General features: G+C 36.5%; 1 protein-coding gene across 4 annotated transcripts in view; it reads left to right on the top strand.

Annotated features, from left to right (window-relative positions):
- Nucleotides 1-18425, top strand: part of TMPO (thymopoietin) — a 42204-nt gene that overhangs the window by 12122 nt on the left and 11657 nt on the right. Inside the window, exons 3-8 of one of the 4 annotated variants that reach the window (XM_039471998.2) lie at nt 2154-2312; nt 7741-7838; nt 15812-15931; nt 16030-16125; nt 16504-16614; nt 17620-17708. In XM_039471998.2, coding sequence (XP_039327932.1) covers nt 2154-2312; nt 7741-7838; nt 15812-15931; nt 16030-16125; nt 16504-16614; nt 17620-17708 — 673 coding nt within the window. Of the gene's footprint in view, nt 1-2153; nt 2313-3516; nt 6244-7740; nt 7839-15811; nt 15932-16029; nt 16126-16503; nt 16615-17619; nt 17709-18425 lie in introns of those variants that run through there. The other 3 variants (XM_039471999.2, XM_039472000.2, XM_039471997.2) reach the window with 3 other exon arrangements.

Raw genomic sequence — 18425 nt, 5'->3', positions numbered from 1 at the left:
AACAAGATCTTGCTCTGTTGCTCACTCTAGACTGCAGTGGCATAGTCACGACTTACTACAGCCTCAACCTGCTGAGCTCAAGCAGTCCCACCTCGGCCTCCCAAGTAGCTGGGAACACAAGCACGTGCCACTACACCTGAATAATTTTTGTATTTTTTGTAGGGATGGAGTGTCACCATATTGCCCAGGTTGGCCTTGAACTCCTAGGCTCAAGCAGTCCTCCTACCTAGGTCTCACTAAATCCTAGGTTTTTTGGCATGAGCCACTGCATCTGGTCTTGGTATTCTAAGTTACATAAAATTGTGGACACTAGAGATTTGGTAGGTTTTGCTATAGGTGTAGTTGCAAATAAAGATTTAAAATATTTTGTTTTAATGTATACACTGCTTCCAAATAATAGCCTATTTATATACAGTTAGTTATCAACAGATACGTCATACTTTTAACATTTTTTAATTTAAAATTCTATAAGGCCTGGACATGGTAGCTCGTGCCTATAATCCCAGCATTTTGGGAGGCCAAGGCAGTGGAATTGCTTGAGCTCAGGAGTTGAAGAGCAGCCTGGGCAACATAGTGAATCCTCGTCTCTATCAAAAAAAAAAAACTAGCCAGGCATGGTGGTGCATACTTGTAGTCCCAGCTACTCAGGAGGCAGAGGTGGGAGGATTGCTTAAGCCCACAAGTTCAAGGTTCCAGTTAGCAGTGATTGCATCACTGCACTGCAGCTTGGGAAACAGCTAGACCCTGTCTCAAAAAAAATTTTTTTTTTAAATTCCAAAAGGGAGACTGAAAAATGTGTGTTTATAATATCAGCATACATTAAATTACATGTTGATATATCATCTGTTCATCATAAGGCTACTTACTACATTTCTGGACACATATTACTTCTAAAAAAATACTCATTATTATTTTGCTCATCCTTCAGAAGTTAAGGAAAGATACACAGCTAGTGTAAAACAAAATAAAATCTATTTTGGTTTTAAACTGTCATTGCTGTTGAAATCTGTTAAGAATTTGTAATCAGTTTTGCTTTGTGATACATGTTTTCCATGAAAGGTCATTTTAACTGCAAAGTTGTATATTCAAATGTGATTTATAGAACTTTTCTCTATAACTAAATGGCCAGTTACAGGCATTTTAATATCTTAGAGTTATGGAAGTTTAATCATAGTTATTCTTCATAGATGTACAATCTGCTTATATGTGATCTTGCTACGTTGGTAAGTACTATTACATAATAATGGAGAAAATATACAAGTTTAAGACTTTAGTCAAAAATAGTCATATATGGTTCTTCAGTAGGTCGTCTACAGTAAGGCCTATGTTAATCTACTATGTATTGCATGCTATTAAAAGAAATGTCGTTTCTCAGAAAAACACCTGTTGTAGCAAAGAGTCCATTATATAGTTGTGGGTGCATGTTTGTGTTTTGTGTGTGGTTTTTTTGTTGTTGTTGTTGTTTTGGAGATGGAGTTTCGCTCTTGTTGCCCAGGCTATAGTAGTGCAGTGGTGCAGTCTCAGCTCACTGCAACCTTCGCCTCCTGGAGCAATTCTCCTGCCTCAGCCTCCTGAGTAGCTGGGATTACAGGCACCCACCACCAGGCCTGGCTAATTTTCTTTATTTTTAGTAGAGACGGGATTTAACCATGTTGGTCAGGCTAGTCTCGAACTTCTGGCCTCAGGTAATCCACTGGGCCCGGCCTTTTCAGCCTTTTCTTTTTTTTCCTTTTGAAACAGCGTCTCACTCCCTCGTCCAGGCTGGAGTTCAGTGGTGCAATCTTGGCTCACTGCGACCTCTGCCTCTAGGGTCAAGTAATTCTCCTTTCTCAGCCTCCCAAGTAGCTGGGATTATAGGTGTGTGCTATGACACCTGGCTCATTTTTGCATTTTTAATAGAGATGCAGTTTCACCATGTTGGCCAGGCTGGTCTCGAACTCCTGACCTCAAATGATACACCTGCGTAAGCCTCCAAAGTGCTGGTATTACAGTCATGTGCCACTGTGTCTGGCCGCATTATATAGTGTTTTTAAGAATTTGAGTTTAGAAAAAGAAAAGGTGAAAATAGACTTAAAATGTTGCTGAAGATACTGTCTGAGCTGCACCCTAAATGAGACAATACAAGTACTAAAGCAAGTTCTGCTTTAATTCAGGAACAACCAGGAAGCTATATGAGAAAAAGCTTTTGAAACTGAGGGAACAAGGAACAGAATCAAGGTCTTCTACTCCTCTGCCAACAGTTTCTTCTTCAGCAGAAAGTACAAGGCAGAATGGAAGTAATGATTCTGACAGATATAGTGACAATGAAGAAGGTAAAATTGTAAATGATTTAATCAAATGTATGTAATTTTTTCACACATAAAATACAGTGACCATGAAGAAGGTAAAATTTAAAACAATATTGACAAGATACATAATTTTTATTCATGTCATTAGAATAATTCTGTAAGTAATTTGATCTAAATACTTTTTATTGAGAAGTCTAAGAAACAACAAAGTACAAATTTCTAATTTTCCATCACCTTAAATTGCCAGTTAGCTTATCTTTTTTGCTTCAAATCTCATACTGTTATTAGTTCAATGCCTATTTTTCCAGTTTGTTTTTATTTTTTACATACACATTTATCTAATACATGCTATTATTTACTACTTTAAGAATAAAAATTTATATAAACAATATGCTAAATCTTAACACTTGCTTTTCCTTACTCGGTATTTTAAAAATCTAATCCTATTAATTACATCTCTATTTGTTTATTCCTCATAATTAATACGTAGTGGTAGCATTTAAATATGGCATGTTTTCTCTGGTCTCTATTGATAGGCATTTAAATTACATAGAGTTTTTGTTAATCTGACCTCAAGGCAACTTTAAAGCAAATATTTTGACCATATTCTTGGTAGACTATGGTATCTTAAAATTTGATCATGCTGTTTAAATATTTTTTTAGGACATTAAATAAGTGTCCTTTAAAAATTATAAGTGGCCTGGCTTGGTGGCTCACACCTGTAATCCCAGCACTTTGGGATGCAGAGACCAGTGGATTACCTGAGTTTAGGAGTTTGAGACCAACCTGGCCAACATGGTGAAACACCATCTCTACTAAAAATACAAAAATTAGCCAGGCATGGGGGCGCATGCCTGTAATCCCAGCTACTTGGGAGGCTGAGGCAAGCGAATAGCTTGAACCTGGGAGTTGGAAGTTGCAGTGAGCCGAGATTGCACCATTGCATTCTAGCCTGGGCAACAAGAGTAAAACTGTCTCAAAAAAAAAAATTAAAAGTACAACTTGATTTTTGTAAACTTTTAATTCATATGTCTTGTGATTATTTTGACCCAAATTGTTTATATCTCCATAAGCATTGTCTATCAGGGCAAATCTGCCAGATTAGTTATTCAGAATATGAAACTATAGTCTTTTCCTTTGACAGCACTATTTTTAGCAAAGAGGCAAAGAATAAAATGAGCTCAAACACAGGTAATGCTTAAACTTCCTGCCTCTTTTGCCTCTACAGGAAAGAAGAAAGAACACAAGAAAGTGAAGTCCACTAGGGATTTTGTTCCTTTTTCTGAACTTGGAACTACTCCCTCTGGTGGTGGATTTTTTCAGGGTATTTCTTTTCCTGAAATCTCCACCCGTCCTCCTTTGGGCAGTACTGAACTACAGGCAGCTAAGAAAGTGCATACTTCTAAGCGAGACCTACCTAGGGAGCCTCTTGTTGCCACAAACTTGCCTGGCAGGGGACAGTTGCAGAATTTAGCCTCTGAAGGGAATTTGATCATTTCATCCAAGTCTAGCCATGATAGGTGTTTAGAGAAAAGTTCTTCGTCATCTTCTCAGCCTGAACACACTGCCATATTGGTCTCTGCTGCAGCTTCTCCTTCACTGATTAAAGAAACGACCACTGCTTACTATAAAGACATAGTAGAAAATATTTGTGGTAGACAGAAAAGTGGAATTCAACCATTATGTCCTGAGAGGTCCCATATTTCAGATCAGTTGATTCTCTCCAGTAAAAGGAAAGCACTAGAAGAGTCTGAGAGCTCACAACTAATTTCTCCACCACTTGCTCAGGCAATCAGAGATTATGTCAATTCTCTGCTGGTCCAGGGTGAGGTAGGTAGTTTGCCTGGGACTTCTAAATCTACACCCCAACTGGATGTAGAGAACATACAGAAGAGAATTGATCAGTCTAAGTTTCAAGAAACTGAATTCCAGTCTCCTCCACGAAAAGTCCCTAGACTGAGTGAGAAGTCAGTGGACGAAAGAGATTCAGGTTCCTTTGTCGCATTTCAGAACATACCTGGATCTGAACTGATGTCTTCTTCTGCCAAAGCTGTTGTCTCTCATTCACTCACTACCTTAGGTCTAGAAATGTGTAAGCAGTCACAGCGTGATAAAATAGATGCCCCAGAACTCTCTTTTCCCTTCCATGAATCTATTTTAAAAGTAATTGAAGAAGAATGGCAGCAAGTTGATAGGCAGCTGCCTTCACTGGCATGCAAATATCCAGTTTCATCTAGGGAGGCAACTCGGATATTATCAGTTCCAAAAGTAGATGATGAAATCCTAGGGTTTATTTCTGAAGCCACTCCACCAGCAGGTATTCAAGCAGTCTCTGAGTCTTGTGATAAACAGTTCGATTTAGCACTCTGTAGAGCATATGAAGCTGCAACATCAGCATTGCAGATTGCAACCCACACTGCCTTTGTAGCTAAGGCTATGCAGGCAGACATTAGTCAAGCTGCACAGATTCTTAGCTCAGATCCTAGTTGTACACACCAAGCACTTGGGATTCTGAGCAAAACATATGATGCAGCCTCATATATTTGTGAAGCTGCATTTGATCAGGTGAAGATGGCTGCCCATATCATGGGAAATTCCACTGTAGGTCGTCGATATCTCTGGCTTAAGGATTGCAAAATTAATTTAGCTTCTAAGAATAAGCTGGCTGCTACTCCCTTTAAAGGTGGAACATTATTTGGAGGAGAGGTATACAAAGTAATTAAAAAACGTGGAAATAAGCACTAATAAAATTAAGACAAAAAGACATCTGATCTTTGATATGGGGAACCCAAAAGCTTTTCTATGAATTTCAGGTACTTTATGCCAACATTTTCTTTTCCGTTAAGGTTGTTTTAGTTTCCAGATCAGGGTAATTGCAAAATGTTAAGCTTCTACCCATTAAATTACAATATAAAAGTAATTGGCTGTGTAGAACTACTTTTCTTTTTTACAGATTTGGATAGATAGGAAGGCTGCTACAAACGATTTAAAGCTTTCTAGATCGCATATTAGTCTCTGAATGGTTTTCTATTTCCTGTTTTACTTATCCTTTTACAATTCTCCAAAAAAAGAGAATTCTAATTAGGCTATAAGGAGTCTTTACTGTTTAATAGCATAATATGCATTCTGCTTTATACCTAGGACAGAATTAAACATTTGTTACACATTCAGATCAGTGATTTTATTTTTGATACTTTTATCTCATTATCTTTTCACTTTCTAAAACTTACTATATTTTTGCTCATATTTTGTTATTTACTCATGTCTGCAACATCATTCATAGTAGTTTAGATCAATGCAACTCAAAATGCCAGTCCACAACTGTAACTGATCCACAGGCAAGATAAGCATGCAGAAGAACTTAAATCTAGAGATACTTTTTAGGTCAGTTATCTTTTCATTGACTGGTAGCAACCAATTCATGGACCACACTTTGAGAAACACTACTTTGGATAATAGTAGATACCCTGGGATAGTGCATGTTCACCATCTATTTTGTCAGATAATGGAGCTTTTAAAAAAAATACTAATAATACTTTGCTTTCACGATATATTGTATTTTGTGGAAAGTTAAGTTTAACAATACAGAATCTAAAAGCAAATTTAATTTTTGGGGGCCATAAGAAATTATACTATATTCCAGTATCTGTGTATCTGTATAAAGCAGTGTATTATCTTTTCATTTCTATGACTGTAAGATAATAGTCTAACTGTAGAGGTATTGTGGAAAATAGTAGCCTTAAGTATAACAAAATATGGTCTCTTGGGTACTCCCTCTGGCCATTACCACATTCTTAGATTATACGTGTCCATCTTTGCAGCTTTGTGAGAGTAACTTTATTTGTTGTCTTCTGAAATGTACATGTATACATGTACCTACTGAGTGCTATGTGATTTTTAAAAATGTATTACTGTAGAATGCTTCTGCAAATTCAATAAAGTTGTTAAATTTGAACAGTGTTGTGTGGTCTCCAGAAACATGTTGTTATGTGTGCTTTATTCTTGGAGTTGCAACAAGTTAAACATTTACATATGAACAACCTTTTTCCATTTCATCATTGAAACTCACTTTGACATTTCAGTAGTAAAATTGAAAATATTCTGATTATTGAATGGTTTGTCTTCTGTTTGAGGAGCCATGTTTTTATTGGCTGTTGGAATCTAAATTTATAAGAGGAATTTATCTGTAACCAGATACCTTACTTGTTTAATCAGTTTCTATTCCACTACTAATGGGTCTTTTCACTTTGTGGTTTCTAATTCTTAGATTCTGAGTTAAAGCATAAAATGGATTTTATATTGCTGGGGGTTGTACCAAACAGATTTGATAGATCCATTAATAGAAGTGTTGGGAGATGGACTTGAAGTATTAGTAGTAAATAAAGAGTTAACTGTTGAAACAAACAGTAAAAATCACTGTTCTTTTTTGGGGAAACTTGCAGGTATTAAATAGATTCTGGACTAACTAGTATTAAGACTGGAAAGTTAGCAAGACACATACAGCTGTCTTGACCACTTTTTAGCACAAGTTTATAAAGTTCATGTGAAATTTTAGAATTGATTCCTTTCTGTCTCTTTGATAGGAAAGTAATCTAACTTAAATTTTTGGTAGAAGTTTTAGAAGTAACAGCTGACTTACTAATTTTGCTATACTGCAATAAATGCTACAAAAAAGGCATGTTAACTAAAATCAGTCTTCAAAATCTAGATCTTCAAATGATAAATTTAAGACTAGGAGAATAGAATATTGAAGCCTATTAAAAAATACATATTCCTGGATTGTTAGGTTAATAACTATCACAGTGACAAGTCACATAATATATTTTTTTCTAAGAAATGTTATTTTTGTTATATGGAATGGGATGATAAGTTATTTGTGATTGTTTATACTTTTCTCTGAACAAGATTCCTTTACCTCAGTTGTATCTAGGATTTTTGTAACTACATCAAAAAACCTTTTATGCTGTACTTAATAATGTTATGGCAGTTATTTATTAGAAAAGCTTGGTGCTATATGAGGGTTTTTTTTTGTTTGTTTGATTTTTTTAAATTTCCCTTCCATGTTCCAATTTTTAATTTAGTAAGCCAACCTTGGCTGTACAGTAGTAGTATACTGTGTGAACAAAACAATGGTAACAACTGTTTTAAATGGCCTTTTTCCACATCTAGATTGTTTTTAGTGAAAAGATTTTGTGGGAGCATTTCGAATTCACTTCATGTTCAAAACTATTAGATCCAGAAAAAGGAAAGGAGAACTAGGTAGGAAGAAATGGTCGTCAGATGAAAGAGGGAGATAAGCAAAAAATGGGATAAATAATGGAAAAGTTTTCAAGACAAATCGCAGTTAGACAATTTTGACTAGTGAGGTATTACGTTCCAGATTAATATTAGGAATACATCATCGTTTATTGTGTGTTTCAGAGAGTAATGTTTTCTCCAATGTTATTTCCAGACTCTAAAATAGAGCTCAAGCTTGAGAAGAGAGAACCACTAAAGGGCAGAGCAAGGACTCCAGTAACACTCAAGCAAAGAAGACTTGAGCACAACCAGGTATCTTTAGTTTTATGATCACCATGTACAAGTATAAATAATCTCCTGACAACATTAATCTGTGTTTTAGCCTTTAAGGGTTGACACCGAGATTCCAGCACGCTAAATAAACTTAATTCTGTTGTTAAATGATATTAGAAATCTAAACTTTGTGAGTTTTGTCAGTAGTGTAGCCTTTGATTACAGCAAAAGCAAGTTTTTAATTAATGTCTCATCTGTGAGTCTGCTAAGCGTAGTTCAAAGGCATTATACTGTGTTTTGAAAGAAATATTTTAAAAGGTGGAAATACCCAGGCACTTTTGACACAGTTTCTTTAAAAGGCAATGGAAAGGTATTGTATTTGTGTCTTTGTCTCTAGATTTCTTGCTTTGATTTTATGTTTGCCTGTCTTGTCTTCTGATTCTTCCCTAAACTCTGAAGCTAGTCAGGTCCTAAGACCCCAGTTTTCTTCCTGTACTTCAGATGAAAACTTACCTTTTTTATTGTGGGAGAGGCCGTTCAATTTTTCAAAAGTAAAATGTGAGAAACTAACGAAAAAATAAGCATAGGTGTAAATGAACAGAGAACCAGTTGTTGACTAATCCAGCGTTAATTTGGCTGATGCTTTATAAGACAGCCATTCCTAGAGTCATTTACCCCTACTATATCTAGCTCAAAGATCTGCCTAGTTGGTTATTTATCTTTTCTATCTCCTGTTTGTCTTATTTTTACTTTCTGAGACAGAGTTTTGCTCTTATCTCCCAGGCTATAGTACAACGGTGTGATACCTGCTCACTGCAATCTCCGTCCACCACATCCTCCCCCTTCCCTCCGCAAGTGATTCTCCTGTCTTGGCCTCCCCAGTAGCTGGGATTACAGGCACATACCTCCACGCCCAGCTGATCTTTGTGTTTTTAGTAGAAATGGTCACCGTGTTGGCCAGGCTGGTCTTGAACTCCTGACCTCAGGTGATCCACCCGCCTCAGCTTCCCAGAGTGCTAGGATTTCAAGTGCGAGCCACCGTACCCGGCCTGTTTGCCATTTTAAAATCAAATCCTTAGAGGAATTATTCTTGACTCCTTAAGCCAAATCTCTCCCTTCATTTGCTGTAGTTGATAAGTTGAATTTCAGAACAATTCTTTGGAAATGAGCTTGGTGACAAGTTACAGAGCACTGAATGAATGAAGATTTTGTTTAACATAGAACCAAATACTGGAATACATATTTTACTGCCCTTTTATGTAGTAGTACTAACAAAGAGCTTCAGGAGCATGTTGAAGAATAAGGAAATAACAGAACAAGAGAACTTAGGAAAATCTGGTGAAGGACACTGAAATAGACAAGCATGGAAAATTTTGGTCCAGAGTTTGAAGGCAAGATACTATGGTGCTAGCAAGAGTATACGACTAACCATATAATAGGTTAAAAGAAGGGGAGGGGGCATGATGTTAAAGATAGTCTAGGCCGGGCGCATGGCTCACGCCTGTAATCCAAACACTTGGGGAGGCCTAGATGGGTGGATCACCTGAGGTCAGGAGTTCAAGACCAGCCTGCCCGACATGGCAGGTGCCTGTAATCCCAGCTACTTGGGAGGCTGAGGCAGTAGAATCGCTTGAACCTAGGAGGTGGGGCTTACAGTGAGCTGAGATAGCCCCACGGTACTCCAGTCTTTGTGACAAGCGAAAACTCCATCTCAAAAATAAGTAAATAAATAAAATAAAGATGTTCTAAGGGATAATTGAGTTGGGGGAATCTAAACTGAGGGGCAGAATAAATAGTCAAAGGAGTATTGGTTTAGATGACAGGCAGAATTAGACAGTGGCTTTAATGCAGAAAATTTTAAACATGTAGAAGAGTGGAGGCAAGAGTTAATGACCCTCCAGTTATAGCTGTGCCACAGTTGTCAGTATTTCACCAGTTTTGTTTTGTTTCATCACATTACGCCCTCCAGCTTTAATTACTTTTTTTTTTTTTTTTTTTTTGAAATGGAGTCTCCCTCTGTTGCCCAGGCTAGATAGAGTACAATGGCACTATCTTGGCTCACTTGGAACCTCTGCCTCCCAGGTTTAAGCAATTCTCCTGCCTCAGCCTCCTACTCAGCTGGGATTGCAGGCATGCGCCACCACACCTGGCTAGTTTTTGTATTTTTATTAGAGACGGGGTTTCACCACGTTGGCCAAGCAGATCTCAAAATCTCCTGACCTCAAGTGATCCACGTACCTTGGCTTCCCAAAGTGCTAAGATTATAGGCATGAGCTACCGTGCCCTGTCTTAAATTGCTTTTGATTATTTTGTTTTGCTTTTTCCAGGAATATATTAAAGTAATCTCTGACATTGTTTCACACATTAAAAAGTCAGTATTTTAGCATATATCTCTGAAAGTGCTCTTCCAGTGACAATGTCAATATCACACCTAATAAAATTAATTTATTCATATCTAATTCATGTTCAAATTTCTCTAGTTTCATAAATGTGTCATTTATGATTATGTTGTTCAAATCAGGATCCACATACCATGTTTGATTTTTAGTTGTTTTAATCTCTCAAGTCTGTAACTCTTAGCACGGTAACTGTTTCTCTTCCCTCCATTTATCTGGTGAAGAAACTAGGTCATTAAAACTAGGTCGTTAGAGAATTTCCCAACATTCTGGATTTGGCACGTTGCTTCTTTATGTCATTTAATTTACTTTTCTCTGCGCTTCATTTCCGTAGAGTGGGTTAGACCTGTAGTGAGCTATGCAGTAGACCTTTCTGTGATAGAAATGTTTTGTATCTGTGCTTTCCATTACAGTAGCCACTAGCTGTTGACTACTTGAATAGTGGCTGGTGTGGCTAAGAAACTTAAGTTTTAATTTTTATTTAAATGGCCACATATGACTAGTGGCCTACCATGTTGGATGGCACAGATCCAGAGGGTTGTTTAGATCCACGTTCAGTTCTTTCACAAGAATGCTTAATAAATGATGCTGTGGCCTTCCTATTACATTGTTTCAGGAGGTATAGAGCATCTTTTTGATTATGCCAAAATTAGAATTGGTTTAAATGTCGAAAGCCTAATCAATCCATCTATTATAAAGTTCCACATTGCCCTTTCATTTAGTGGTTCTAACAGCCATTCATGATTATTGGCCTAGGTCTATTTTGTAAGTAAAAGTAAGCTTTAATTACTTTTTTTTTTTTTTTTTTTTTTTGAGATGAAGTCTCCCTCAATCAAAAAAATGTTAATTTTTCTCATTCTTTTACTGAAATTCCTCTAGAAAGAATTTTTCCTTATGAACTTCATAGTTTCTTTAAAATAAATTCATACAAGAGAACTAGGAGAAATACTTTTGTCAGTTTTCAAATTAAATTATTGAAGTCACTTCAAAAGGTGATTAATAAAAAATACTGTGTGTGTCAGATGCTCTTGCCCAGGCTAGAGTGCAGTGGCATGGTCTTGGCTTGCTGTATCCTCAACCTTGAGCCCAAGGGATCTTCTTGCCTCAGTCTTCCAAGTAGCTAGGACCGTAGGCACACACCACCATACCTAGCTAAATGTTGTATTTTTTGTAGAGAGAAGGTTTTGCTGTGTTGGCAGGACTGGTCTGAAACTCCTGGGCTCAAGTGATACTCTTACCTTGGCCTCCCAAAGTGCTGGGGTTACAGGCATGAGCCACTGTGCCTGGCCAATTTTTTTTTTTTAATACTCTAGTTTTTTTATGTATTGAATTTATGATCAGTTGTGGTCATTATTCTTTCATGTTCACATTGTGCCATCTCTAGCCATTAGGAATTTCTAAGTTGGTTCCTGTATTTTTTAGTTCCCTCCCCCATTTATCTTTGATAGTTTCTTGTTTTCTTGAACACTAAGATGTCCCAGGCTCTTGGATACTTCCTGTATCATACCTGGAATCAGCCATGTTTCCAAGGAACCCTGATTCTTTTCATAGAAAATACTATATGGAGGCAACAATTTGGATGCTGTCCTGTTCATTCCTACTCGTCATTGTTTCTGGATCTTTTTTAGGTAGTGCTAGGTAAATCATTAATTCATGGTGATATTTCAAATTTACAAATACAGGCTAATTTTGGGTGTTATATCTGTTTTCTCTTATGCTGAATATTTTGGTTCTTCAAATGATACTGTTACTTATGTAAGTATCACAACATATATGTGTTTCTAAATAATACAGTGTTACTGCTAACAATAAGGCTGTTAAATGCAATTTGGGATTTTGTTTTCCTTGTCTTCAGGGCATATCCTACTAGAATGTAAAGTCAAACTACTGTGCTTAAATTCACTTGAAAGGATTTTTTTCTTTGTGTCATACGGCCACCAACTTACTATATAGTTAGGATTTTTTGTTCTGTAATATTAGGATTGCATTTTGTTTTATTAATTTTTAATTGTGTTGAGAGTATATATGTAGTTCTATGTAGGCAAAGTAAGGTAGAGTCAGAATTCTGCCTTCTATCCTTTTCCCTTCCATCTATAGATAACCATTTTTATTAAGTTTTGGTTTCTATTTTTGTTTTTGAAAATATAAGTCAATATATAGATTTATATATGCTTTTCCCCTTACATAAAAGGCAGCCTGCTTTCTACCTTTATTTTTCTGTTTTTAACCTAAACACATATCCTAGATATTACTCCATATCAGAATGTAGCCATCTTCCTCATTGCTTTGGACAACTGCATTTTATGTGTTGCATTTTATGGATGTACTATAATTTAACCACTCTCCGTTTGGTGGATATTTGAGTTTTTTTCAGGGGTCTTGTTATGAATAATGCCAGGAAGAACCATGAGCAGCATTTTACATGTGTCATTGCATATTTTTTGCCAATTTATTTTGGGGATGTCTACAAGTAAAATTGCTAGGTAATTTCACCATTACATTCCTCTGCATATGAGTTGAAGCACTTCTCATTCCCACCAGCAGTATCTGAAAGTACTGTTCTTTAATGGAGGAATATGAGGCTGTTTTTTTTGTTGTTGTTTAAATTTAGTATGAGTAACCATGTTGGTCATGTTTTACTTAAATTGACAATGGATTCTTTAGATTAAGGTAGATTTTAATTATCTCAGGAGCTTTAGAAATTATCTGTACCCAGGCCCTTCTAGAAGAGATTCTGATTTAATTGGTTACGGTAGGGTTGGGGGCATTTGATATATATATTTTTTTTTAAGCTTTCCTTGATGATACTGTGCCACAGGATTGAGAATCTCAAATTATAAAACTATCCTTTCAAATATTTAGAAATTGGACTACTAAAAAGCATTTACTCTGGCCAGGTGCAATAGCTCACACCCTCAATCCCAGCACTTTGAGAGGCCTAGGAGTGGGTGGATCACTTAAAGTCAGGAATTCAAGACCAGCCTGGCCAACATGGCAAAACCCCGTCTCTACTAAAAATACAAAAAATCAACCAGGTGTGGTGGGTAGTGCCTGTAATCCCAGCTACTCAGGAGGCTAAGGCGGGAGAATCGCTTAAATTTGGAGTTTGGAGGTTACAGTGAGCTGAGATTGTGCCATTGCACTCCAGCCTGGGTAACGAATGAAACTCCATCTCAGAAAAAACAAAAAACACTTACTCTATGTATGTCTCTTATTTATTTACAAATTTCTTTTTTTTTTTTTTTTTTTGAGACGGAGTTTCGCTCTTGTTACCCAGGTGGAGTGCAATGGCGTGATCTAGGCTCACTGCAACCTCCGCCTCCGGGGTTCAGGCAATTCTCCTGCCTCAGCCTGCTGAGTAGCTGGGATTACAGGCACGCACTACCATGCCCTGCTAATTTTTTGTATTTTTAGTAGAGAAGGGGTTTCACCATGTTGACCAGGATGGTCTCGATCTCTTGACCTCATGATCCACCCGCCTCGGCCTCCCAAAGTGCTGGGATTACAGGCGTGAGCCGGCTGTTTACAAATTTCTCTTTGGGAGTAATTTGCATTCAACAAATATTTCCTAATTGATAAGATAAGGAATCCAGAGATTCAGAATTTTGAGCCTCTTACTGCCCAGGCTAGAGTACAATGGCAGGATCTCAGGTCACCACAGCCTCTCAGGTTCAAGCTACTCTTCTGCCTCAGCCTCCCGAGTAACTGGGGTTACAGGCATGTGCCACCACTCTCAGATCGTTTTGTATTTTTAGTAAAGAAGGGGTTTCAGGCTGGTCTCGAACTCCTGACCTCAGGTGATCCGCCCATCTCAGCCTCCCTAAGTGCTGGAATTACAGGCATGAGCCACCACACCTGGCCTCAAAACTCGTATAATGTCAATTCCAAATATAGATAAATACAAAACCATGATTTATGAGACTATGTAACTTGTGTAGTATTTTTGTTTGTGGTAACATTACTTCCAGCCATTTAGGCATATTTGTTGGATGACCACTCTTATCACAGGATTAAAGTTTTTTTTAAAATCTGTCTAAATTTCATAGATACTAACTTGGATGTAAAACTATCAGTTAGTAATCTAGGTTAAATACTAGCTTGAAAACAAAAATGACAACAGAGACACATTCTGTAATACTAATCATTGATGGATGTTCTCTAGTTAAAATAATTTAAAAGAATCATCTGGTAATAGTGGGTTCAAAACTGAAAACCTTGCTACTAGAAATGTGGAATTTCAGGCCCTACCCAAGAGCTACGGAATCAGAATCTGCATTTTAACAAAAGCTTCAAATGATTGATAGGCACATTACAATTTAAGAACTGATCTGATGGGTTTTAAATTAGTATGTAAGAACTGCTGGATTTTTTTTAAATGAAGAATGATCAGTAAAAGACAGAACTTATTCTGGGATTGGATGTGCGAGGTGGCTCACACCTGTAATCCCAGCACTTTGGGAGATGAAGGTGGGCGGATCACGAGGTCAGGAGTTCAAGACCAGCTTGGCCAACATGGTGAAACTCCATCTCTACTAAAAATACAAAAATTAGCCAGGCATGGTGGCAGGTGCCTGTAATTCCAGCTCCTTGGGAGGCTGAGACAGGAGAATCTCTTGAAACCAGAAGGCGGAGGTTGCTGTGAGCTGAGATCGCGCCACTCACTCCAGCCTGGGCAAAAGAGCAAAACTCTGTCTCAAAGAAAAGAGAGATTAATCTGGGACTGAAAGGTAACAGCTATTACTTTTCTATCTTTCTGTAATATGACATATGGATAGCATTGAGATTTGAAAGTGACATTAGGCTTGCATATTCGTTATAAGAGTGACACGGGTTTTGTGGCTGCCTAATTTTTTATGTTTCCAAGAAAAGTTTGACACGTATGAATTCTTTAGTGCAAATAAGCTATATGTGGGATTATAATTTAAACTCATTCTACTAAAATGATTCTAACCATGTTAAAATAATGTTTAGTCTATGCTAACAATTATCGTAAGGTTTTTTGTGGGGTTTTTTGTTGGTTTTTTTGGGGTTTTTTTGGTGGAGATGCCCAGGAACGGACCCAGGGCCTCATGCAACAATGATAAAAGTTTGTATTTTTGTTTTAAAAGGAAATTATAATAGATTACTTTCTTCTAAGTCATGATCAGTCTGCTTTTTGTTTAGACAGATGTAGCTCCAATTCTAGAGCCAAATAGCAAACAGTGAGTCAAAAAGGGAACCAGTGATAGTTGATGTACTTCTTTCCCATAATTTTTATGATAATTTATGAGCTAATATAGGTGGATTCTTTAGTGTATTTTACCACGTTTTAAGTGTTTTCTGAAACAAAAGTCAAAAAGGAACTGGTGGTGATAGATGTGCGTTTTTCCCCATCATTTTTATAATTTGTGAGCTATTATAGGTGGATTCTTTAGTGTATTTTACCACTTAAGTGTTTTCTGATGCCTAAATATCAGTTCAATTAATACATTTAGGAATATTTTGAGGGCATAGCATTGTTTGTAAATGCTGGCATTTGGAGGCTTTTATTCTATGGCTTCTCAGTGTGTCAGTATGGCCTTTATTACAGTATTTGATGTTAGAATATGACTTTTTAATGTGTTGATGCTTGAATAGAGCTATTCTCAAGCTGGAATAACTGAGACTGAATGGACAAGTGGATCTTCAAAAGGCGGACCTCTGCAGGCATTAACTAGGGAATCTACAAGAGGGTCAAGAAGAACTCCAAGGAAAAGGGTGATGCAAGGCTTATTCCTTAGAATTGGGTTTTCAGATTGGTAGGGTTTTAGTATTATTTTATATTTATTGTTTTTGTTTTGTTTTTAAACTAACAGGTGGAAACTTCAGAGCATTTTCGTATAGATGGTGCAGTAATTTCAGAGAGTACTCCTATAGCTGAAACTATAATGGCTTCAAGCAACGAATCCTTAGTAAATATGTTTCATAAACTATACAAGTGGTATTCTTTGTAAATTACCCTTTAATTGGAAATGGGGAGGTGGTAAATTTTGGCAAATCTCAAATTTACATTTTTTTTTTTTTTTTTAAGTTTTAAACTGATTTTCCCCCTATAGTTCTGAATTTTAGAATCTGATTCATGTACAAGAAAGTATAAGAATAATTTTTGTTAAAATATTTGAAGAATGAGACTTCGTATATGAAGCACGAAGTTGTGTTTGTAGCCGCTGTTGCTTAAATCTTTACTAAGGGAAAATTTCTAATATTACAGAGATAAAATATCTTTTTCTTTTTAAGTGTCTGTGTTATGTTTGGATAATTCTGAGTCTGAATAATTTGAATCTTGGCAGGTTGTCAATAGGGTGACTGGAAATTTCAAGCATGCATCTCCTATTCTGCCAATCACTGAATTCTCAGACATATCCAGAAGAGCACCAAAGAAACCATTGACAAGAGCTGAAGTAAATGAATATAATTTAGATCGATGATATCATTGATCTTTCAAAGAGGAATTATTTATATTTGGGTTTTTTTGGAGTGGGAGGGAGCAGAGCTTTCTTTATTGGGTGGTGTGTATAAATATGCATATATTATTATTTTAAGGACACTTTTATTGAAAACAGAAATTAACTAATATAGTATGACATGCTAATACTATCCTCTTGCTACTATATCCCTTTTAAGCTCCAATTTTCAAGGGAGTGGTCATTTGTGTGCTGCTTACAAATATGTTCTGTTTGTCATGGATGCAAGTTTGAAAGTGCTGCTGGGCTGTGAGGGTGGCTACACTTTATTTTGTTGACGAGTCAAATAAGAGACTTTAAGGTTACTTTATGTGGTGCTGGAATGGGTTAACGCCTGTGTAATTAAGCTTGAAAGTACTAACTGCATGGTGCATATTAATTTGGATGAATCCTTCCAAAAGGAGCTGAAACATTTATTATTTTGTTCTGGACATAAAGGTAAACATAGCAAAACAAGCTAAACATTATTCTATATTTTTAAAATTTGGGCATATTACATTGACTCTATAGTTTAAAAACATAAAATTTGCTAAAGGTTCATGTTAATTGAGTATCTTCTGAATTTTATCTTTTATTACAGAATTCTTAAATGAAGAAACAATATACTTGTAATAGTGAAAAACATAGAAAATCAATGAGGGAATTAACACTGCCATGTTAGGTTACTGAATTTTTTTTCCCCTATTATTCGAATGTGTGGCAGTTTTTCACCTTAATAACCACATATATAAGGTATCTTTATATTAAAGAAACTTGAAGAGAGCCTTGGAAACATGTGGAGGATACCTAGATAATACTTTAGAAATGGCAGTTGTAAAATCTGCCAAATGATAAGAGTATAAGGGCATTTTGTTCTCTAAAACTTTTATTTAAAATTATGTTTTAATTATTGTGCGTTTACACCAAATTTTAACTTGTGATTGTTTGTTTGTTTCTTATTAGGTGGGAGAAAAAACAGAGGAAAGAAGAGTAGAAAGGGATATTCTTAAGGAAATGTTCCCCTATGAAGCATCTACACCAACAGGAATTAGGTATTCAGAAACATTGAAACAAATACTAGTGTATTCTAGTAGGGAATCTTTATTTTTAATTCTTCATCACAAAGTTAATGTACTCTGTGCCCAAAATTAAGCTATTCTTTTGAAGTCAAGTACAATAGTGCATGCCTATAGTCCCAGCTACTCAAGATACCGAGACAGGTGGATTGCTTGAGCCCAGGCATTGAGACCAGTCTGGGCAACGTAATGAGACTCCATCTACTCCCTGACTCTTAAATAAATAAGTGAACTGTTTTTTGGGGGAGCAGTTTAATTGCCCTAAGCCCACTAGTAAATATCCTTGAAGTTGAATGAGTTTCAAAATTAACTTTGGTAAAAGGATTTTAAATAAATCATTTACTTACTACTTAATTTATATTTTAAAATCTAAACAAAAATCTGGTAAGAAATAACTTTTTCCCCCAAATGTCTCTTTTCTAATTGAAAAGGCTGTATTTATATATATATATAATATATATTATATGCATATATATATGATTTTTTGTTTCGTTTTGGGGATGAAGTCTTACTTTGTTACCCAGGCTGGAGTGCAGTGGCATTATCTTGGCTCACTGAAACCTCCACCTTTGGGTTCAAGCAGTTCTCCCACCTCAGCCTCCTGAGTAGCTGGGACTACAGGTGCATGCCACCACAGCCAGCTAGTTTTTATATTTTTAGTAAAGATGGGGTTTCACCATGTTGGCCAGGCTA

Source organism: Saimiri boliviensis, chromosome 7, assembly GCF_048565385.1.
Source record: "Saimiri boliviensis isolate mSaiBol1 chromosome 7, mSaiBol1.pri, whole genome shotgun sequence".
Lineage (NCBI taxonomy): Eukaryota > Metazoa > Chordata > Mammalia > Primates > Cebidae > Saimiri > Saimiri boliviensis.
The sequence above is the reverse complement of the archived record's forward strand: the minus strand, read 5'-3'. Positions and strand labels throughout refer to the sequence as shown.